Here is a 24705-nt window from a genome sequence, read left to right as displayed (position 1 = left end):
TACAATAGTAGTACTGCACTAATCAGACGAAATTCTGAAGTATTCTATTTTGTTTCTGGGCCAGACATTTACACAAAGATAGTGACCTATTAAGCATGTGGAAGATGGAAAGGACCAAGAAAGTTCTAAAAACTATGTCACATGTGGAACGGCTGACATGACTGAAGATATTTATTCTAGCAGAAGAATCGGGGGATTCAAAGTCATTTTAAACATGAAGAGCAATTCATCCCCCCCCCCACCGGAAACAATGCAATATACTCTATCTAAAGTTTCAGAGGTCATAGCCTGGAGACATGATTGGAATCTATGTGGAAGAGAGCTGGGATCAACAGTGTGAAGCACATTCTAAGAATTATGGCTGCCACATGTAGTATGTGACACCCTTTATGCAGGTGACCACCTTGTCATTGTCATTGGATGATTCCAGCAATGGTGTTAGAGAGAGAGCCAACTGGATGGTTGGAAAGATATGTATTCCAAAGACCCATGATGCAGCTGGACAGCAGGTAGTATCTGAATACAGTGAAAATGAAAAGGAGAATAAAGGAGCACCTTTCTGCCCCCAAATGACTGTGTATTTGTTTGTGTTAAATACAAATTTTCTTTTCTTCTTTCAGGTTGCTAAAGGAATGTCATCAATAGGAATGAAAAAGATATTCAATCACATAATATGCTTTGACAGTATCATATTAGGCCCAGAAAAAAAATGCAGTCTTCTGTAGACTTACTGTTTTTGCACTGACAGGTTCGACAACCATTGTGATCAAGTTTGAAACCATAAACACAGTCCTTCTCTGTCAGCGTGCAGTTTGATAACTCCCCACATGCAGGTGGATCAATTGTGATGTACGTTGGCTCTAATAATAAAAAGAGAAAAAAAAATCAATCAAACATATGATTACCTCTTAGATGCTATTCAATCTTTGAAATCCCACACTACAGTAAGTTGCAAAAAAAATCAATCATTTTTATCAAACTCTAAACTTTTATACTTTCATGATGTTTTTAACCCCTGAAACAGAAAGATTTTTATTTAGATTTTTGAAAATCCAAGAATTCTTTTTCTTTACATTTGAGCTTGTCTGTATTTTTTTGGTATCTTCACATAATACTTCTCCAATGGTCACCATCATAGAAAGCAGACAGAAGAGGTTAAATTAATTCCATTTAATTGTTAACTATTCTTCTATTTCCTTTTGATGTTTTCAGAGTTTATTTTCTATGAAAATCAGGACACAGCTTCCAACCTGTCAATTATCTCTCCATTTCGTAACTCTTCTGAAATCTGGATTTCCTATCTTTTATAGGACAACCCTTCAATTACTACAGATGATATGATGGATATAATAGTGACTAGGAACTTATCCTCAGGACCCAGGGCTTACAGGAGTGGCAGAGTCAGACACAAGCAGTCGGTCAGCAGGAAGAGTGAGCGGCCATTCTGGGAAGAAAAGCATAGAAGAAACCAAGGCCAAAGGTGATGTGTACCTTCCCTGTCATGCTAATAATGAAGATTTGTCCTAGGGAAGTAATTGCACACTTACATAAAGTACATTATGGGTCTGTATGTTTATACTGCTCTTTATGAATGCCTTCAAGCTTCATCACACTCCAGGGAGACAAATGCTCTCATTTCCCCCATTTTATGGAAAAGAAAATCTAGGATGTCACACTTGTTCCAGATCACAGAGTTAACAGGTGATGGACTCAAGACTCAAGCCCAGGCATTCTGGCTCCAGGGTCACAATCGTGGCCACCTGTGTAGTACAAAGCCCATCATAATGGTCCTTGTTTTGCAATGCAGCTAAGTGAGAACTTATATAATGTAAGATTGTGGGAAGGGTGTCCTCAAAAGGAATAGGGCCACTGACATATTTATGTAGCTTCTTTTTAACCAAAAGATACTATGAACTTCTTCAGAGTAAGCTGGTCCTCACAATATCTTTGTGAGGAGCTAAGTACAGAATGTCTCTACCTATGTTTCCACAAATGGAAAATATGAGGTGCAGAGAGGGTGACTGGCTTATCTAAGTTTACATAGCAACCCAGTGGCAGGCTGGGAATAGAACAGAACAGAGGTTCCTGACCTCCTGTCCAACACTCTATCCATTAGTTCACACTGTCTTTCTCCAGTTTCATTTCCCGTTACCATGGAAGAGAGACTAAAATAAGTGTTTTAACTGCCACTGCTAAGATCAAGAGTTCTACATTTTTATCCATCTGCTAAAAGAGGCCAATGATTCAGCCCTTCACAGGTAGCAGGCAACTATGACTTACTCAAGAGATGCTTTGATCAGCACTCTCCCTGTAAAAATACGTATTAAGAGGGTATAGGCACATTCTCTATTTTTATTGCAACACAGTTTGAAGAACATCTCCCTGAAATTTTTATGTGAACTTTCCACCGCTGTAAAATTTCTAATTTCTTTAAATCACTGACGTATCCTGACAGGTAACTGTAAACATCAAAAAGTAGTTTAAGTTTAGGCAAGTTTTAAGATGCCATGAATTAAATACAGCTGTGCTGCTTTCTGATATTCTCTTAAAATTTACTGTAAACATCTTTGGTTTGTGAACCTACATAGCTTTTCTTTTATCATTACTGTTATTAGTCACCCAAAATACTGATTCCATTTCAGCCTTTGGCCACAAGGCAGACAATGTTTTGTCAACATTATTCTGACCACAAACGTAAGACAGAACAGAGGACTTGAATCACTTTTAAGGAACTACACTATGGATTATCCCAAAGACAAAGGAGTTAGGTATATGCTCTAGAGTTCTGAGAGCAAAAACCAGGGCTGGATTCTGAACTCCATGCTCAGTGCTTTACGGAATGGCTTATGGGTAAAGAAGTGTTTTGAACATATCTACGTGGACCAAAGCTTTGTAGTCTTTACTGATATTTAAGTTCACAAAAAACTTTTGCCTTCAGAAAATACATTATGGAAAAAATGTATTTGGGCAGATTATACTGATGCTGGAAATGCATAATAATCATAAGGTAGTGTAAAATTTTACTTTCAGTGAATTTTAATGATTTGTGAAGAGAATTAATAGTGCTGTGCTGTATATGCTATGTTTGATACTTATTATGTTTAATGCATGAAATCAGAATTGTGATCTGTGGCTAGGAAGTAAAAGGAAAAAGAAATGGGATGGTCTGAGGATCAGAACCAAGCCACTGACTTGAACCGTCCCACACCTTATCCAAATAGCTTCATCATTTAGGTAGAGAGTCACAGATGTCCATCAAGCACACATTTCTCCAGGAAAGGAGATCCGCTGAGCATGTTTTCCTACAACATTGAGGGTGATAGCTTTTTCTCAGTTTAACAAATTAAAAGAAAATGCACAGAAGAGCTATTCATTAGGTGCTGGCAAATATTTGAGATAAAACAAGCCTTACTGGATGTCTTCCAAGTCCCAGATAATATGGTCAAGGGCAAGAAAGAAAAAATTATTTTGCACTTTTAAAATTATATTTCTCCTTCATTTATGATACATTAGATGGAAGAAATTGGAAGTATATATATTTCAAATTATGTCTTGCTCAACATTTAATGTTAAAACACAGAACAACTCAACAAAACCATTTACTCATGGAAATTGTCAATTTACTCTAGAACTATTCAATTTCCTCTCATACGTTGGCTGAATACAGCAACTCTCACCGTGATATAGCCAATACAGATAGAAGTCTAAATGTTTTTAGAAAGCATTTTAACACTTGTCCTCTCATTTTTATGACATTTAAGAAACAAATATTGTTTTCCTTTACAAGTACAAACTGGAACAAATTTTTAAAGCTTTTTGTGGTGACGCATGATTTTGTGGGTACTTACTGCTGTTGTCCTAGGTCACTGGAGGAAATGGTGATCTACATGTAAGAGACACATTTGTAGACAACTAGCTGTCTAACATTTCATCTGAAGTCATGCATTACATTCTATTCCCTTCCATCATTCTCTCAACATTTTAGGGCCTGGTGTCCTACCCTGTGAGGCCCTCTCTGTATCACAGTTAAATTTCTGTAAGAACATTACAACAGGAATATGTAACTACAAATTATCTAGCAAAAGAGCTGATATTATCATAAACCAATCTGAGAGTTCGCTTTCAGTCCAAAACATTCACATGTGATCTCAGGAGTGGTGCTCTTACTAACATAAGGACAGTGTTCTGGGAAAGAAAAACCACTGCAATTCAATTTCTTATTCCAAATAATGAACTCCAAAGTGAGACCCATTTGATACCATCCTGAATTAGAGCATTTAAAATCAACGTTACGTTTAGAGTCCTTACAGAGTAATGACCAAAAGTTAGACTGTTTGCAAAGTTTCTATCCAAGGAAGTTCTTGGGGTGGGAAGAGGTAATTTTAAAGAATCTAAAATCATGGTATCATAGTATGATTGTTTCTAATCCACACAAAGAAGTTGGAGGAAGTGTTGGTGACTTATGTGACATATGTGAGCTGCTTTGCTAGAGTACTCTGTGTGTCAGGGACTGTTCCTATCTTACACTTTGTACAACAGTGTTCTGAATATGGAGAGTATCTCGATGAGTCTTGGCCTGAAGACCAGAAGATTCTCATGTAAATCCTACATTTCTATGCTCTTATATTACATGGAATACTGAAATGATAGGTCAGAAAGTACATGCCTTTCCAGAAGGATGATGGTGATGCTGTGCCCTTGGCAGGTTTGGGTATTATCTGTTGAACAGGGGTCCTGCTAAGACTTTTGGACACAATGATGCATCATGGTATACAATGCCTGTTGCTTGGAGCAAAGAAAACTGCCCCCCCCCCCTCAAACTGGCTGGGCAGAGATGTGTTAGTGGGCCCCTTTCAAAGGAGAGAAATGGTTTCAGATCTCCTCATTTAGGAGAATGAGCAAATATTTGCACAAAGGTGGGTATCTGGTGAGGGGGAAGTTCAGTGAGGTTCTGCTTACAGGATCAGCCTGAAATTCCATCTCATCTTGTATTGAATCAGCTGAGGAATTAAAGAAATACCTTAATGTCCTCCAAAGGAAGAAGGCTTGAAACAGCAGGAATTCATTGTCTTTGGCTACAACTATTTCTAAAGGGAACCCTGGAACAGCTTCTTTGTGGAGAAGAATTCTAGAAATATTTTCTGAGCCTAGAAGCAATAAAGAACAAAAATGGGTGTTTGTTACATCTACATCCAGTTTGCTTGCTGTTTCCTACCCCGCATCTGAGTGGGGACTGCTGTTCTCAGCTTGCTGTCTTCCTGAATGATTTTTAAAGACTCTCTGAGCACCTTATGCTGTCCAGAAGAGCTATTTTTACAAGAACCCTTGGAATTGTGTCAGGAGTGCAGATGTTCAGCCACCAATTCTTATCCTAAGCCTTAGAGAACAAAATTCTGGAAGCAGACCTATTATAATATGCAATAACATTAATACATAATGGTTTTTTATTTTACATTTATTCAAAATTTAGAGATAACTATTTTTCATATCTTAGAAAGTCCAACAAAGCCCTTCCTAGTAAAAATATTTCCAGGAAAACATTCATATTTTTTTAAGATTTAGAGAGCCCCAGAAACTAAGTTTCTGAGGAACACCACCAATATTTTACATTGATGTTCAAATATTTCCTAGGAGCAATTTTATCTACTCAATGGAGATGTTAAGGCGCTGTGGTCACAGTTAATTGGATGAGGAGCACAAAGTTAAAATCAGTATTTTAACTCCAAGGACACAGCACTAGGCCACAAAAATAACATATATTTGATTATTTAGGCGATATAAATGGGTTAACTAAATCTAAACTCTCTACTTTCTTGCTTTTTGTTATTTTATAGAAAATTCTCCAAAAAGAAAGGGAAGAAGTTGAAACTCAAATTTAACCTTTTAAGATGCTAAAGTTTTAATATCAGTCCTATTGTCATATCAGATAGTTCAACACATCTGGGACAACAAGAGAACTAAAAAGAATATATTTTGATCTTCAATTATTTTAAAGTGTGTAATAATAATGTGAATTTGCTCCTGAAATAATTTATATAATCACTAGTTCTTACATTTTGAACAAATATAGCTTAAATGAAAATGTTAATGGATCCTTTTAACTTGGTGTCTAATCTTTATCACTCCACTGAACTTCTGGTTTTGAAATAATGCATACAAAGTTCTTCTCATTACCTTGATTACTATGAGCTGTTTATCTCCTGCAAATAATACTAATTATCTCCATTGAGGAAGGTGTGAAGCACTCTTTCTGATTAGCAACCCTGGGAAGGCTAACAGTCAATTAGTAGTTCTTGAGTATGGGTGGGCGATTTCTGGAAAAATAACTTGTGGAAGACATATAGAGCCATCCCTCCTGGGTCTGTCTGGAACACCGCCTCTGTCGGGGTGGTGGTGGTGGGGGGGGATTAGCTCTAGTTCCAGATTTCTATCATCTCTGGGAGTGCTGCATCACCCTGCTGCCATCTGGGTGCATGGCAGGTCTGGAGGGCCTGGAGGTGAGGAGCAGCTATCTACTAGCACCCTTGACTCCAACGAAAATATGTGCATGCATACACGTTCATGTGCCCACAGTATTTACCTCTCCTTTTGGACTTTAATAATGGTTTGCATAACGTCACATGGCTCTTCTCTGTAAATTGACAAGCCTGCTTATTTGATTGTGAGAGACAAAGATGAATAATTTTGTTATTTTTTCAGTCCTAATTCATTCTCTTAGGAGTTTTAAAAAATCATTTGTTTGTTTATTTATTTAGGGCTGCACTTCGTTAAGCCATGTGAATATCTAATGAATGGAAAAATTCTAAAGTTTCCCTAACTTTCTAAGGCTAAATATATCAGGCCTCTTATAGCCTACCAGTTACTGTGAGGCTGGCCAGGGCCATAAAACTGTAGATAAAGTTGGACAAGACAGAACCAAAGGAGATAGCTTATCTGCTTTACTGTGTCTTCATATGTCATTCTGTTACCACAGTGGCTTTTCAACCACTGAGCCACCCAGGCATCATCCACAGTGGCTTTTCAAATGTGACCCTAACTAGTCAGAAAACCATTCCAATAAATCACCAAATTGTCAACACAATTATAGCCTGGGAAGAGAAGTAGTATAAAGATGAAATTTTCCCAAATGAAGTTAGAGGGGAAACTATTAATGTGGATGATAAGAAGAAAGAGACTGAGGATACAAAACCCCCCTAACCTGGAAGGTGGGGATTTCCATGGGGGTATGGATGTGTATTTACAAAAAGTCTCATGAAGTCATGGAAAAATAACTACAGCTGGAGTTCTCAAATTCTTTCAGCCACTACACACTTAGTGATCCTTTTTTCCTTTGTATATATTTCTCATAACAACACCTACATCCTTGTAATTTTTAAAGTACTTATCACAGAGCAGTTTCTTTATTTAAAACGAGTAGTGTGAAAATGTCCCCAAGATCTGTATTATTTTATGGTCAGATAGAGAAGTGACCATATGTTTACTTTAGACCTATTTATTAACTTTGTATGCTTTTTTCCAAAGAGCTTGGCTGTTGGAGATATTTTTCTTCTTTTATCAATCTCATATTTAATAGGAAAAGGCAGTAGTAGGATTCTGAGGTTATTATTAAAAGACCACAAAAGACAAATTTTTTTTTATATAAAGGATATATTTTTCCAAGAATCTAGCTTGAGAGATCTTACAAAAAAAAAAAAAAAGATTGGATTCCAAGAATAATTTGAATCTTCTATATGAGTCTTTTATTTTATTTTATTTATTTTTTTAAAGGTTTTTTATTTATTTATTTACGCTAGTCAGAGAGAGAGAGAGAGAGAGAGAGAGAGAGAGAGAGGCAGAGACACAGGCAGAGGGAGAAGCAGGCTCCACGCACCGGGAGCCCGACGTGGGATTCGATCCCGGGTCTCCAGGATCGCGCCCTGGGCCAAAGGCAGGCGCCAAACCGCTGCGCCACCCAGGGATCCCTTATTTTATTTTTATATTATTTTATCGTTCATTTTCTTAGATGATGGAGCTTGGTAATCTTTAACCAGAAATAATGGGTCACATAAATACATTTGTATATGTGTGTGTATACACATATTTTAACAGCTGTATTGAACTGTGTGTCAGGTGCTCAGAATTTTGGTATCTCAACACACCCTCTAGGAAATGGTTGAGGAATGGTCCCTGCATTAGGAATGATGATTTATTCACAATTTATAACTTCAGCACCAAGACTAGTATTTGGCCCACAGTTATGCTAAATGAGTGAATAAAGAAGAAAAAAGATGCCTGGGCACCGAAAGTCAGGGTACACTTTTTTGATGAAGAAGGGCTCTCATTCAATATTATCCTTAACAGGCTGAATCCCTCATTTACTACCTTTTGGAGGACTGGATAGTAAGTTCTTTAGGATTCTCATTGCTGCGCTAGTCCCTTACACATAGTTGGTAATAAATGAGCTTCCCCTGAGCAGCAAGCTAGATCAGAAGGCTGCTGTGAACCTGACACTGTAATAATAGTGAAAACTGAGCAAAAATCCCCAAATCCAAGCAGTCTAAGCGAGAAACCCAGTGATGATAAGCAACTGCCTGAAACAGGTTCGATTATGATCTGTATCTTTGGCTTGAGAAGGCAGACAAATATACAAAGCAGTGTAGGTCTCCCTCAAAATTCTTAACATAAAATCTGACACCCTGAAATTTCAATTTTCTGAGGAATTCACTTCTATGACTATCTCAATTCACTGATGGTGCCGAATAAAGTATTATGAAAATAGTCCTGCAAAGAGCTGGGCACACACTCAATTCAGCAATACAACAAGCAGGGGATGAAGAATGGGCCCTTTTGCTTAGTGCTCAGCAAATTTACCTTGTGATGAAAACAAACAGTGGCAGAGTCAGAAGGAGAAAAGGGACGAGTGGGCTCCTGAATGCGAGAGTGCACAGATGATGTCATCTCAGCGCCTGGCACCTGGAGGGGGAGCTGAGGAGTCCATTTACTTTACTCAGTAGGGATGTAAGTGCCACTGGTCAGGGCCCAGGGCCTGGATGGGAACGAGGCTGGGCAGTTGGGGAGCATGAGCACCAAGACAACTGGGGAACGCGGCTTGTGTGCCCTCGGGTAGGGCCTGTGTCCCTGCACAGTCACAATAGGCTTTCCTGGAGGTTGAACATCAAGGTCAAAATTCCTGAACCAGGGAGAGGCTCAGGAAATCTAACAGGATCAAAGGCCAGGCCACAGAAAGGTCAGAATAATAGTAACGGTCTCAGTACCTGAGAATAGAGCCAGGAACAAGAATGGCTTCTATATCTGAGCCAGGATGGTCAAGTACTTTTCATATTCACCAACTTCCTTTTGTCATCCTCTCCCTTTTCACAAAGGGGGTCTAAAGAGAAGCTATGCCAAGGACATGGACTTGGAGATAGGAGATTTAGCTTGAGTCTCTATTCTCTCATGGTCTTACACATGATGCTGAACCCCTTTGGGTTTCTATAAAATGGGAATATCCATTATTCCAACATCACAATATCACTGTGAGGCTCAAATAAGATCATAAAGAGGGGACAATAAACTCTAGGGGTTACATGGCTATTACTTGTTGCTATAATTACTCTTGTCATGACTATCCTGCCTGCGTGGAGCTACAACTGGTCTCAGAGGATGGCTGAGTAAATGAATTATGTGCCCTTTTGCAGGCCTTAAATGTTCAGCTGATAAATGGTATGACAACTGGTTTGGCATTCTGAACCCGGTCCATTGTAACCTAAGCATCCTTTTCTATCTCCAATGATAACATGAAAAGCATCTGGGATGTGGGTTGGTCCATGGCATCCTTTCATATGGTCTGGTAAGCTTTGGAGCGTGTTAGTGACCAGCCACTGGCGCCTTTCACATTTGCTGAGTGGCAGTCTGATATCATTGTTCCGCATTTGACTGTATCTGTAGTGTCTCGAAGAGAACAGAAATCTCTTCATAATCAGCTTATCCAGTGTGAGTTGAAACAATGGTTCTGTGTGCCTGGCTGACCCCGTTCTTCCTCTCTTATGATGGGGGCCTTGCTGGATCTTTGGGGAGGAGGGCAAACTCATTACATTAAAATACGGAATATTTTGGTAGCTTTGCCAGTGGTCTTGCCACTCTCAAATTGCAAGAGGAGACAGAAGACCCATCTCTAAAAGCTGTCTTTGATAAACAAATCCTAGTTTCAGATGTATGACCGAATAAGACTTATGTCAACAGTAAGAGACAGTTCAACCAGTACTTTCTTAACAATACTGGGGGCATTTCACTCAAATAATAATGTGCTCAGTGTCTGTCACAGGACTGTAAAGCATCTCTACTGAATTAATCTGGCCTAAAATCTCCATGGAATCTTTCTAAAACTTGGTTCCCAGAAAGCATGAAAGAGTCATAATCTTGAAAAGATCTGAACTTACTGATCCCTCTCAATCTATGAGGCATATGGCCATCCATCCCAAACTATTTATTATCATTGCTAAGCATTTTTTAGATAAAATTTTGAATAAAATAGAGACTCCTTGAATTGTTTTTAAAAAGTGAACTGATGTGCAGGGCCACAGCTTTCTAATTAGGGTGAAAAAGAATATCATCTCTTGTTTTCTTAACAATGGCCAAACTAATGGTGCCAGGGTCACAGTATAAAAGCACAGGTATAGGCAAATGGCAAGTACCAAAGACCCAAACAAGCATTAAATACACCCTGCTTGGTTCCAAAGCAGATCCAAAGCAGCCTCAAATTATATCATGCATGTATACTTTTTCAAAAGGGAGGAAATGAAGGCCAAGGTAAATTTTTAGTAGAAAAGAATTTACTGGAGCCAGTAAATGGGATGAGGTCAGCACCCAGAGCACATGCTGTGAGGTCCTGCCTGGTTGGGACGTAGCTCACAGATACAGCTCTTGGTTTGCTCCAGTAGCCAAGGTGAAGAGTCAAATCTAGACTGCTCAGGACTCTAAGCCTCCCCAGGAGCCAAGTACTTGTTGGCCTCAGAACTTTCTTGGGGATTCCTGATTGTGTTTCACAGTGGCACTGCAAAATAAAAGACAGAGCCTTGTACTGAATCTTATTTGACCAGCATTAATTACATTTTGTGGTCTCTGGTCTGGCCACCTGAATTGGGCTCTGTTTCAAACAAACGTGATAAATCCAGCTAATCTCTCAGGTGTGAAAGTAAAATTCACTTGATGTGTAAATAGGTATTCTGTAGGTACAAATGATAATTTGGTCTAACTGCTAATAATTCAACTCAAATTAAAAAAAATGCCAAGGCATTACCATCACTTCATGCTTCTGACAAATTTCAAAAAAATTACTCAATGTTCATTATCACTGATTACCTACTGAGTTTAGAATAAACTGATGGTAGGTTCCCTGGACTATGGTGTGGCACAGCTGAGTCCCTGGTAGACTTCCCAGTGCATGCTGATGGATATGGGGAGCATTTAGGAGTCCCAGAAGGAGATGAGGACATATGAATGTCATTCAGCTCCCTGCCCCCTCAGGAGCTACCTCTAATGGAAGATCCACAAATGGCTAAGGGACACTCTTTAGTAGACATTTTCACTCTTGATTTTTTTTTTAAATAATAACACTGTAGCACACATTTTATACACTGAGTGACATTTTATCTTCAACAATCAGACAGACACAGCACAGGAAATACTCTAAAGAGGGCCTCTAAAACAATTCACTGGGTTACAATCTCTAAAGCTAACCCTCATATATTAAATAATGTGAAATCATTTTGTTCTTATAAGATAAACTTAAGACCATACAGTGAAAGTTTAAAATGGTACAACCAGAAGTGGAGTTAGAGAGCTAGGATATTAAAAATAAATCTTGTAGGAATCACTAAGTCTCTTAAAAGAGTTATTTCTACAGGGAAATTATTTTAGTCTAATTTATTTGAAAATATGTTTGAATGGAGCACCTGTAACATCATAAAAATATTGTAATACATGACCACTTAAATAAATGCTTCTAGCCCCTAAAAGTCATAAAAATACTATGTAGTAAGTGAATTGATTTTTTTTAAAATAAACACACCAGGAGTTATACTTACAAATAAGTTGTTATTGCTAAAAGCACACTTTCAGAGGCTATATCCTTGTGCTAAAATGCTATTCATGTTAAAATTCTATTTGAAGCTTCTCTTTTAGAGTAGCTTTTCAGAGCAAATTACTATGTCATAGAAGACAAAGTACCTTTATTTTACTGTCCCTTTCTGCTTCCCCTGAATGATTTTACTGAGCTAGATCATCCACTTTTTTTCTCGAGACTTAGACATGAATGACTCGGACTATTTCCTAGAGTCTGATAAACCTTTAAAGTCAGGGGTCTGAGAAGCTACGGGCATTCAAAAGGATGTGCCACAAGCTCTAATACCAGTTCCAACAGAGAAGTACCAAAAATGTCCTGAATGATTGTATTTCTGCAGGAACTGCGCAGTTTTCCCAGAGAACTATTTTGAAAGGAAAAACACTTCACTTGGATATGTAAATCTTGGTACATTTAAAAATAATTTCGCTACTTTATCATTGGACCTTATATTGGTATAAACAAACAAGCTTCATATGAAAAGTGCTGCGTTGAGAACACAGGTCTCCGGTGTGTTGAGACCATTTCATTTCCTAGAACAGAGGTAAACCGTGGAAGGAGATGAAGATGAGGATTTTAAAATAAGATGGTCTAATAGAGTCATGGTTAGGTAAAGCTGAAAATCTCTGAAAAGCTAGACAATGTGATTATTAGTTAAAATGTTAAATTCTATCAAACTGACAAAAGATAAAAGGAAACCAATTCTGCTACTTCTGAGTCAATGGTTATTCCATAAAGAAAATGAGATCTGTCTTTTTTAAAGTCCACGAGTCTTTTCTGACGGGCATGTTTCTTAATAACCTTCATTAACTTCTGTTTGGTTGCCTAAGAGTTGTCTCTTATCCAAAAAAAGTTTAACACAGTCTCAGTAGAGATTGTGTTTATTTAAGCTTGTTGGAAAAACATTCCTATCATTTCAAGAATGACTAAATATTTTTCATTCACATAGTTAGCATTCCAGACTATGTTTTCCTGCCTCTGTTGATTAGATGAAAATTAGCAGGCCCAAGTCTAAGCTATTAGATTCAATTATTATCTGCGTAGGAAAATTAGGAGACACCTAGCAATAATGCCCTTTTAGGTATGGGAAGTCGATAGCAGGAGAAATAAACAGCAACCTGCCCCTCGCAGGCCACATCCCCAGGAAAATGCTTAAGAGCCGGGGTTGCTGGAAGCTGTGAAATCAGAGGCAGAGGTTTTTCTAATCATGTGTTTCATAATACGCTCTGAACAATAATATTCTAATGTTACTTGGAATATCTAAAGCTATTTTAAATTACTGGAGAAAACCAAAATATTATGAAATTCATTCAAGAAAAATTTTTGATGCTTTAGGTTAAAAACCTACCTAGGTTAACACACAGTCATCTGCTGTGCATTTGTTACCCAACACAGGACCTTATTTGGACAAGCTAAAAAACAGACTGTGCTGTATTTTAATTCCCATTTATGGAATGAGTTTCCAGGACACTTAGAGTTAAAAGATGAAACAGCATGCCTAACGGTCTTTGAGATATTACGAGTATTTTATTATTCTTGGCCTACTAATAATAGCACCGTAGATGGCACTGAAGCAATACCACCCATAAACTGAGTTTTGATCCCTGTTTGATGTATCAGAATGTTAATATCATGTGACCTCGTGGCATCTTTGACTTCACTGCCTCTTGGGTCAGCGAAACTATACTTGACTCCTTGCCACAGAAGCAGTAGCTTAATCATTTGAGATACTGTTCAGTGAGGAAGTATTATGGGCAGGGCTGGAAACATTTTTTCTTGTTTTAAGGAATTCCCACCCAGATATGTGCCTGGTACAGACTTTTCTGGCAGCCCAGTAGAAAATTCATTTGAAGGGCGGTTTGATTCAAGTGATATCAGCAGCATTTATGGGATAGAATATAATGTTCCTATAAAATTAGGATTGATAATGAGGAGGACAGTATGTTTGACAGACCTCCAGTCCCCTGGAGGTACACAGCATGCACTCTACTCGGTGAGCTGATATTGCAGTGGCTTACTAGAGCCACACAGGTCAAGAAAAGCCTCATGTTCTTCAACACTGTCTCAAGTAGGATCAGGATTACTCAAGTAAGAGATCCAAGAAAGCCAGGGGCTGGGACAAAAGATAGTTGATTGGTTCAATCACATTCTATCCTAAGTCCAGAGAATTAGAATCAATGCAGAAGGCAGCTCTTAACCTTCTACTTCAAGAATTGGTTTACTTCAGGTTAGGGGAATTATTAGGCCTTTCTGAAACTTCGTTCAGTTTCATAAAATAACTCTGCAAATAAGACACATGTTAAGTTTTTATTATGGAAATTTTTTTTCAAATACTGAAGTAAATAGCATAACATGACAGATCCTTATATACCCAATATCTAGCTTTGATAAACTACAAATAACTCTTTGATTTCTTGAGATGGGAAATAGATTTGCTTTTGTTTCAGAAAAACAGAACTAGTTGAAAAAAACTAGCCATTTGCCAGACTCTTCATTTTATGAGGTTATTTCCATGAGGCATGGAATTTATTTACTGGAAATCTAAGTCGTAATATTGAATATTACCTTATAAAATATTACCCACGTTGTTCCTAATTTTGAAAGGTGATACTCTTGGTGTTGGCTCTGAAATCCCCCAGGTCATCAAAACAAACAAGAGACTGTACACACTGGGCTCGAAGAATACTTAGGCCACAGTGGCCACCTGGGTGGGGTCCAGCCATAGCCCAAGATGCACAGCAGATTAGGCGTGACTTCAAGACTTCTAAGTGACAATGAAATTCTTATTCTTATCTCTTGCATCAGGTATGGTAGCCAACCTGGCCTCACACCTGTTCACATTTCTTGCATTTTTCTTATTGAGTCATCAAGGGCATGTCATATATACCTTAGAGCCAAAATTTTCTTCCCCAACACCTATCTTACCTTTAATTATAAAATAGATTTTTTTTTAATGGAAAGTAGTACTATGTCCTTAAGGGACATCCCTCTGACATTAATAATCAGCATAGGCAGCACTGATATCTGATGTTATTGAGAAAAAAAGTATTTTCAATATTGAATTGTGACATTAAAATTCTAGTTGACGTACAAGGCAGCAGCACCTATATGCTCACAAGGCAGATCTTAAGAGCGGTACATTAAACATGACATTGAGCATTATTAGCCTTGTAGAGTCTGCGGAAGTCCCACTTAAATTCTGTGATGCTGGACACAGGTTCAATTGAAGAGAGATGAGCTGCCATTTATAAACCAGTGCTGGAAGGCCCCTTGGCTGCCCTGGGAAGGAGTCAAGAGCTCAGTGCTCATCAGGAGGATGAACGGTCAATGTGAAGCTAAATGGTCTAACTTGCCTGTAGACATCTGGGCCTACTGTGTGCCAAACACACTCCATCTAACACTCTGCTTTCTATTCTCAGAGTGTATTTTCAAATAAAAGCATCCTAACATTATTCTTGCCTCATCTAATCAGCGTTAAGAAACCCTCTATCAGGGTACGCCACCTCATGAGCTAAGAAGGACATCTAGAAGATGAGTTTGCTTGATTTCCTACTCCAGGCTCTCCCTCTCTCCCTTGCTTGCTTGCTCACTTATCATTTATTCATTTAACAACTTCTGAGCCTCTACTTAAATGTCAGGTGCTGTTTTACAGATTCAAAAGAATATGCTAAGTTCCTAGCTTGTGAAGGAGTAGCTTCTTTCAGGCCACTGTGACCCTAGAGTACAGCACATGGTCTGTCTCAGAGGTAGGACACCTGCAGGGTCTGGAGCCAATGCTCTGAAAACATACTGCTCTGCCATTTTTGAGCTGTATGACCTTGGGCAAATTACACAACCTCTCAACTTTGGGTTCTATGATGATAAATTAGGACAGTGCTACCAGAGGGAAGTTGTGATGATCAAATGAGCTGTTGCTCTTAAAGCACTCAGGCTGGCTCAGTCAGTGTGTGAGAAATGTTAGCTACTGTTATTCTGGGCTATAAATAAGATGACATAAACAGTGCTAGATGCCGAGGAAGACCTAATTCTGCCACCTTCCTTTTCAGTTTTTAGGGTTTTTTTTTTTTTTTAAAGATTTATTTATTTTAGAGACAGAATGAGAGAGCGAGCACACATGTACTTGTGCACTGCAGGGAGGATGGCGTGTGGGGGAGAGTCTCAAGCAGACTCTCTGCTGAGCATGGAGCTGGATGTGGAGCTCGATCACACGACCCCGAGATCATGACCTGAGCTGAAATCAAGAGTTGGATGCTCAACTACTGCACCACCCAGGGGCCCCTGTGCCTTCAGTTTTTAAGGAGATAAGGACATATCTTCCATTTGTACACTTAAATTGCAAACTTTATATAGTACTCCATTCTCTTCCATCCTAGCTCTTTAAGAAGGGCCAGAAAATTTAAATCATGCAATTGAAGAAGAAGAAGAAATGGAGAGAAAAGCCAGCAGAACAAAACCCAAGAATACAATCAGTAACAGACTTACAGAACAGGATGGCTTATCTATATACCCGAATTGGGTGTTGACAATAACTTGGTAAGACTCAATCATAAGAGTACTTAAGTGCCAATTTAAAAAGCACTTAGGTACTTGTGAATCAAGTTAGCTGTCAAGTAATAGCTGAGTCTTGAAGGGCCCCCAGGTTCCAGTCCCCAGTCCTCTGGGAGTAACCAAACACACGGTGTTGTCACTTGGAAGGTATGGGTCTCCAGTAACAACATGCTCACAGCAAAGTCTGCCCTCCCTGCAGGTCCTGACCTATCATATTTGTTAACACATAATTTATTCAGAAAGAATCTCCAACCACAATCTTTGTGTGGGCTCTTTAATCTAATTTCAGGCTCTGACTATGTACCACCAGATTGCAGCTAATAGAGTGAAGGCCAGCATTTGTTATGCAATTGTGCACAGAGGAATTTATTGTGTACAAACTGCATAAACACCAGTGTTTCTGGTTTTCTCCAAATAATTGTGGCTGTTATTTATCACACATTAACACCTTACTTTTTTCTTATTTCATCTAATCTTTTCACTATTCTGAGAACACTTGAAACTCTACTTAATATGCTGCTGACAAAGGTATTTTCGAACAATTTCAGAAATGTCTTTTCTTGGGTCCTCTAAACTAAGTAATAAGATTCATTTGCCTTGCATTATTTTATTAAGTTTATTATTATTAAAACTTTTAGTATTTATTCTTAAGCTGTACACTATTTTTTGATCCCATACCAAAAGAATCTGTCTTCCTATTATGTCTTAAAAATGAGCAAGCACAGTCTTAAATGAAACTCACACTTAAGAACAAAATAAAAACAAGAAACTCAAGATAATTTAGTTCTCTGAAGACAAGAAAATGGAATGCAGTAAAAGCTAGATTAAAGAGAAAAGGGGAATGGAGATCAGCAGAAACTTGAAATTAAGACACTAAGCTCTGGTCAGAAGGTTGTCTGGACACAAGGCTTGGGAAGGAGATCTGTGTTGGGTCTCAAAGGCATCATTCCCCCTGCAGTCCTCAAACTGCCACCCCATTCCTGTCTCCCCCTAACACAGTGGCCAGAACCAGAGATGAAGGAAGGTGAATAAGGAAACTGAAAATAAGGACAAGAGCAAACAGACGACATCTAGGAATGTGGGACCCAGATAGAAAGTAGCTGAATCTGACAAGACTTCCGTATCCCATCACATCTATGTAATGACCACTGACCTTGGAGGAAATTACCTACATCTCTCTACCTTAGTTTCTTCATCTTTAAAATGAGATGATGAGGCCTTCAGCACAATGTTATCAAGAAGATTAAATAACATCAGGTACAAATACAAAGCACTTAACCCCAGAGTAGCTAAATACAGGCACACCTTTTCTCCTGGTTTAATTTAAAACAGACTAAAATATTTTCTCTGACTTTAACAAGGAGTTGTCTCTTATTTATCTTTGCACCCAGTGCTGTATTTGGACGATCAGAAGTTCTTAATATATCTTAGGAAATTAACAGCTGACCCAAACTATCACTCCTTCCTCAAACAGTGGAAGATTAGATTATAACTCCACATAGATGCTGTGAGCCCAAGCTCTAAGTAATCACTCTAACATTCACTCCCTATCCAAATATCCATACGATGTAGGAATCGATCGGTCTGAGATGTTTCACACACAGACATTCCTATTCACGGACAGTTTGCCTGCTTCAGCACTGCAGTGGTAGGTAGCTTAATGCATGCAAAAGGGCTTGCCTTCCCTTCATTTACTTTCAGACAGAAGACCTTAATTTTTTTTATAAGCTTTTTAGATTTCTTTTCAATTTATAATTCAAGACTCATGAAGTTAAAGGATTAGTGTTTGCTGGTTAATATATGTAGGCTTTAAATTTCTCTTAAAGTTATCACGTACATATATGTACTTAAGTTTATTTCAAGTTGACAGAAGACTGTCCCCAATTCTCAGGCAAAGATATTTCCACCTCTGTTTCAGCAAGGCACCCTTTCTCATAAAGCTGACCGTATACCATCATATGTATTTCCATTCACTCCTTTTTCCGGCACTGAAACACTGCTTTTAGGGGATGGGAGGAGTGTATGTGTGAGGGGTGGGTGATTTCCACAAAACTGGTCATCTGGAAGCTATAAACTTTTGGAGTGTGGCAGCTGCACTCTGAGCAGAGTAATGGTAAGGGATTTGGTGATGTCAATAGACCTGGAGTCCTCCAGCTTAAATTTTTTTTTTTTCAGCTTAAATTTTTATATGATTTTTAAGTTCTTTATACTTCTAAGCCCTCAGAGGTTAAAAAACCTAGTCAGGCAAACTCTGAAGTCTGAGTTTCTTACAATTTACGTAGAAGCAAAAGACTTCTTGATATAGGATTTAGTCAAATGAATTGTTTTTTAAAGATTGTATTTACTTGAGAGAGAGCAGGGCAGAGGGGCAAAGGGAGAGAGATAAAGAGTCTCAAGCACACTCTGAACTGAGCACTATGTGGAGCTCAATCCCAGGATCTTGAGAAAATGATCTGAGGAGACACCAAGAGTTGGCTGGAGAGTCGGCCACTCAACCAACTGCGCTCCCCAGGCGCCCCTAGTCAAATGAGTTTCTGAAAAGGGCTGTCAGTTCCTTAATAGCTGGTTTAAAAAATTCTAGAAGGATCCATCTTCAACATGATCCACTGTAGTTCATTTTACTATGCAAATGTGCTTAATGATGGATACTCTCTATTGTATCTGTCACTGTAAATATTCACTCTCTGATCTGTACTAACAGACACAGAGGATTAAGGCTGACTTGAATGTGCAAAGAAACTTCCCAGGATGGGGGAAATGGGCTGGAATAGGGTTTGGGAAAGGCTAACCCAGGAGGCCTTGGGCTACTCTCCATTAAAACAGAAAGAGAGCTAGTGAATGCAGGCAACCAAGACCTAAGTAAAAGCCTCAGGATACCAGAAGCAGAATGGATGCTCAGAGTGAAGGCAGTGGGGAGAGCAAACTACCTTTGATGGTTGCAGGCTTTTCCTCTAGCCATCAGGACTCCTAGGCTCATGGAAACATCATAAATCAAACATGCTATGCTTGAGTCATGGGTCTTATTTCCCATTCTATTTCACCGCGTTGACCTTTGGATGCTAATTAGGCTTGAAGTGAACTGAATTGAAATGTATATATTCTTATATTGTCAAAGTATTGAGATAAGCATATTTGTGACAGTAAAATAAAGACCACACCGTTCTCACAGTAAATTTGCAACATTTGCCCCAAACGATTAGTTTTGGCTGTATAATAAATTCATCTGCAACTGGTAACAGCATGAAGCAGACATTATGCCCGAGGAAATAAAAAAACAAACAAGCACATACTGGCAGAAGCTTATCCAACATGAGACACTGGCCAGGGACTCATTAGAATCAACAAGGCTTACCTTCACACACAGGGCAACACTCGCCAGGCACTTTGACGGGGTTCATGCAGCTCTGCCCACAGGCCGTGGCCACACAGTGGGGCTCTCCATTGATACACTGGCAGAAAGTGCAGTCGTCTTCTCGCCACCGGTCCCCGTGCGCGCGGATCTGACCATTGGCATAGCAGCCAGCAGGATTATTAAAAGGATACACCGGATCTAAATGAAAGTTGTAAGTTCCAAGTAAGATGGAGGGCATTCTCAATCTCATCTCTGCCTGCCCCTGGAGACATTTTCCCCAGGTTCTAGGCATCAGGTGTCTCCAGGGGGACACACAAAAGCAGCTGTCCTACTGAATTCATATCCACCCATCCTGACACTGCAGATGGGGCAGGGGATCTGTAGCATAAGAATCAACGTGCAAGTGTTGCCACTTAACACAGTTGCAAAGCTCTGTGGACAGAGCTGTGGGTGGATAATTACAAAAGGCAGGTCCATTTTAGGCTCTTGACAAAGTCGATTTTTATGTTTATTATGCTTTAATCTCACCACCTGTAAAGTGGAAGAATAATGCCCCCTGTCCAACTCAGAGAGATACTGTGGCTTCTTGGATAACTTAACTCTATCTCAGGGCACCTGGAGATCCAGGTGAGGGGTACAGCAGGCACCTTCTGTGGCCTTATTCATGACAAGGCTGGTTAAGACATACTGTGGATCACTGCTTGTACCCTGGAGGGAAGGCTGTGAACCCAGGCCATTTTTTTCCCCATGAACTGGGTGGCCAAACAGTAGCCAAGGTTGGGGAACAAAAGTAGCCAAGGTTACTGTAAAAAAACAAAAAAATGTTTTCTGACATTACTGACCAGGCAGGATGAACAGACTGCATACAAAATCCCCAACTACCATTATAACAAGAGCAACCAGATAAACCACTCAATTTTCTTTTTCAGAAACACATAAAATCTGGCTTCGAAAAGTAAAGGCTGTGGAGCTGGGAGGAAAATCCAGGCAGTTATGAGTTTGGTCCTCTTTAGTCTAAAGAAGTAACAGCGTTAATAAGAATGTTAGAACGCCAAAAGTTAAAATAATGCAGTCACAGCTTTAGAAAGTCAGTCTGCCAGAAATGGAAGCAGCCAAAAGACCTGAGCTAGATAAGACTTTATAAATTTCTTTATAAAAAATATTACACTGCATACTTCATTTCTACTCTGAGCCTGGATCTCAATTCCAGGAAGTGAGACATAACCGGATCCGTGCCCAGACAACTCATTATGATTATTACACAGAGGTTCCTATCTATGTTTTTACACCACCAACTGCTACATAGTTTCAGAGACTCTTACAAACTGGGGCCAGCTAGGGAACAGATCATTTGGAAAGGTTAAAAGTTTGATGCGATTTTTAAAAAATTAATCCCCAATGACATCTAAAAAGTGAACCACCTTTCTCCTATGCTGGCTAAAATAATTGCTAACAGGAGAAAGAATTTCCTTGTTATAAACAATTGTTCAATGTTAGGAATGCAGTTTGTATACTTTAAACATTTTCAGATCTTCAGTATTATGCAGTAAACAACTCACACATTGAACAGGATTTTAGGAAAACAAAAAGGTATGGAACATGGCATGACATTTTGTCCTCCCGTTTCCCGTGCATACATAAAGGCAGGGTGAACTTCAGACACGAGACTGACAAGTCTGATTCCAGACTGAAGGCCTGTGACCCTGTCAGTCAGGACAAGAAGGCTCATGTGACTCTCCTTTCTGGGGAACCAGCGTGATATGGTCACAGCAGAGACACAGTTAGGTGTGGGGGTATCATTCCTGGTTTTATTATAAACTCAAAATGATTCTAGTTTTCTAAACTTCAGTTTCCTAATAAGCCTTAAAATGTGTTGGTTATAGTGAATGGATATTCAGAATTATTATTCTGAAATGTTTATTATTTATAAATATCCAAGATGGGAGGATAAAGCCTTTTGGAGGAACATGAAATTACTTCTTCTTGGGAGGGGTGAGAAAGCTGGCCCCTGAGAACCTTCCACCCAGGGCCACACCTGACACTTGGCTGGGCCTTAAGCTGGTGTCACCACCATGCCACATAGCCCACTCTCACCAACACACGTGTCTGAGTGTCATAGCCCACTCTCACCAACACACGTGTCTGAGGGGAAGGCAGCTGATTCCTGATCTACCTGAAGGGGTAGAGTATGGGTGATGGAAAGTAAATAGGGCAAGCTCCTCTCTGAGCTGAATCTGAGATGGTCAGAGATTAGGGCTGGCTTGTTCTAGCTAAACAATCTGAGGAAAGCAGGGAGGGAATTTCTGAAGAGAACTTCCCCAGAACTTACTGAGGAACTAACTGCTGGAACCACAGGGAAGTAACTAATAGCACTTCTGGGAAATCTCATGTTGAGCTGTATAAATAGGTGGCCCACTGTCTACTACCAGAATGTAATTTCCCTTGGGGAGAGATTTTCACACAGTTTACCTGGCATTACCAAAGTCCTAAAAGATGGATCGTGACGTCATAAAAAGGGAACTTCTTCAATATCCCTCTACTTTTGGATGAGACTGAGTTGGGTTGATTTTGATATTAAAACTCTGAGCCATGCATATTTTTATTAATCTTTAATTAGCCCCCTTTCTTACCTTCACACACTGGGCAGCACTCTCCTTCGGGCACATAATACCTCTCGCAATTCAGCTCACCACACTGGGCAGTGAAGCAGATGGAAACACCCCCCTGGCATCGACAGAATCGACAGTTGTCCATTCGAAACATATCCCCATCGTTATATTCCACGTTGTTGAATACACAGGCTGGCTTTGTTTCTGAAAGGAGTTAAAGCAAACAAAGTATATTCAAAATTATTTCTGAATGGTGTCCTTTTGTTTTTCAAACAGCCTCAAGAAAATTCTGACAGCAAAAGGTTAAAATTTTACAGCAATTTACTAAACTCAATATGATTTTTTTAATAACAGAAGCAATAAGGCAATGCAAATGAAGTAAAATTTAAAAAATTACAATGCTATCCTCTTTGCCCCAAGGAACGGAAATTCTCCTTAACAAAATCTATATACTGCCTTATTTATTACCCTTACTCCAAACAAAGGTACCCCTTTGACCATGAATTTCCGTGACCATGAAATTCACCTATCTGAAATGTGCTTTAAAGAATTTACATTTGTTTTGTTAAAGAATTCTCTGCCTTAAATCAATGATCATGTCTCTACATTAGGTTTTGTTCTGCCTCCAAAAATTTATTTAGGTCCTTTTGAAGGTGATGTTTTCATGTTCTTCCAGTGTTCTTTCCTAAATTCTTTTTTCTATCTAGCTTAATAATCTATAATTTTAATAGTACTTGGGACTTTAACAAAACACCACTCCACTTCATAGAAACAACTTAAATGTCTATGAACTGATGTTAAGGATAAACAAAATGTTGTATATCCACACAACAAAATACTTCTTGGCCATAAAAAGGGATGAAGTTCTGATATACACTATAACATTAATGAAACTTGCAAATATTATGCTAATTAATGAAGCCAATAAAAAAAAAACCCAACATATTGTATGTTTCTATTTATATGAAATGCCCATAATAGGCACATTTATAGAGACAAAAATTAGATTAGTTATTGCCTAAGACTGGGGGCTTCGAGGGCAAATGGGAAGTAACTGCTAATGAATTGAGAGCTTTTGTGGCGATTCATGAGTATTCTAAAATTGATTATGATGATTACACAACCCTGTGAATGTACCATAAAACCACAGTCGTACAACTTAACTTGGTGAATTGTATGGTATGTGTCTAAATAAAACTGGAAACATAAAAATACTCCCAAGCTGAAGAAAGTTCAGCTGATGTACGCTGATGTATGCTATTTAATAAGGTGGGAAAAACTGGATTATAACACATGCACCTCTGATGGGCTTCTCTGTCCCAACATTATTTAATATGTCACCTTGCATGTTCACAATTTTTAAAGAGACTTTCACTGCAATTTAATTTGAATATATTTGCACTTGATTTAATACTTAAGGACAATGACTTTCTGATCTGGTTTTATAACAGTCCAGTGCAGAAGACAGAGCAAGTATTAATATCCACTTCTTTGATTAGGAGAATGAAACTTACAAGAGATTAGGTGTCTTGCCCAAAGTCACATAACAGGTATGAGGGGAGCGGGTATGAAGGGAGCAGTATATCCATGTTTACACAGGTGGCAAATGTGCATGTGTGAAGGCTTCCCTACTGCTTGCTATATATGGTATTTCTTTTTTTAGAAAATTAAGGTTATGTTACAAAGTAACATCTCATTACAGCTCAGAATTCTTCTATATCTTTCAGCTAACATACTAATCTGAGCTGGGACTGGAAGGAAAGGGCAGTCAGGAGTACTCTTACAAATCAAACTCGCACAATGTGCAGTGAGGTAAAACAGCATACTCTAACTGAACACTGAGTGCCCATTCAAACTGAAGAAAAAAATGCATAAACCTGTCAATATCAATTACTTGGTTACATGAATCAGCCACATTTACCATCTCTATGAAGCTACAGATTTCGATGCAAGCTTTGAGGAGGTGAGGAGGGAAGAGTATGGTTATGAACAACGTTGCCCCTGAGAACCTTTCTGGTGGGGTGTGCAGAAGCTTCAGTGGGAGGGGATGCGGTTGATGAAGGACTTGGCAGTTAGGTCTCACCAGCTACAGAGAG

At 39.0% G+C, this 24705-nt stretch overlaps 1 protein-coding gene across 3 annotated transcripts in view; it reads right to left on the bottom strand.

Annotated features, from left to right (window-relative positions):
• The window catches only part of CRIM1 (cysteine rich transmembrane BMP regulator 1), a 186321-nt gene that overhangs the window by 50980 nt on the left and 110636 nt on the right, over positions 1–24705 (bottom strand). For all 3 annotated transcript variants that reach the window (XM_055327086.1, XM_055327084.1, XM_055327085.1), the window contains exons 6-8: positions 22631–22813; positions 20001–20198; positions 732–860 (exon numbers count right to left, since the gene is read on the bottom strand). In XM_055327086.1, the coding sequence (XP_055183061.1) occupies positions 732–860; positions 20001–20198; positions 22631–22813 (510 nt within the window). The remainder of the gene's footprint in view (positions 1–731; positions 861–20000; positions 20199–22630; positions 22814–24705) is intronic.

This window comes from Nyctereutes procyonoides, unplaced genomic scaffold, assembly GCF_905146905.1.
Source record: "Nyctereutes procyonoides isolate TBG_1078 unplaced genomic scaffold, NYPRO_anot_genome, whole genome shotgun sequence".
Taxonomy (NCBI): Eukaryota; Metazoa; Chordata; class Mammalia; order Carnivora; family Canidae; genus Nyctereutes; species Nyctereutes procyonoides.
This window is presented reverse-complemented; position numbering and strand designations above follow the sequence as displayed.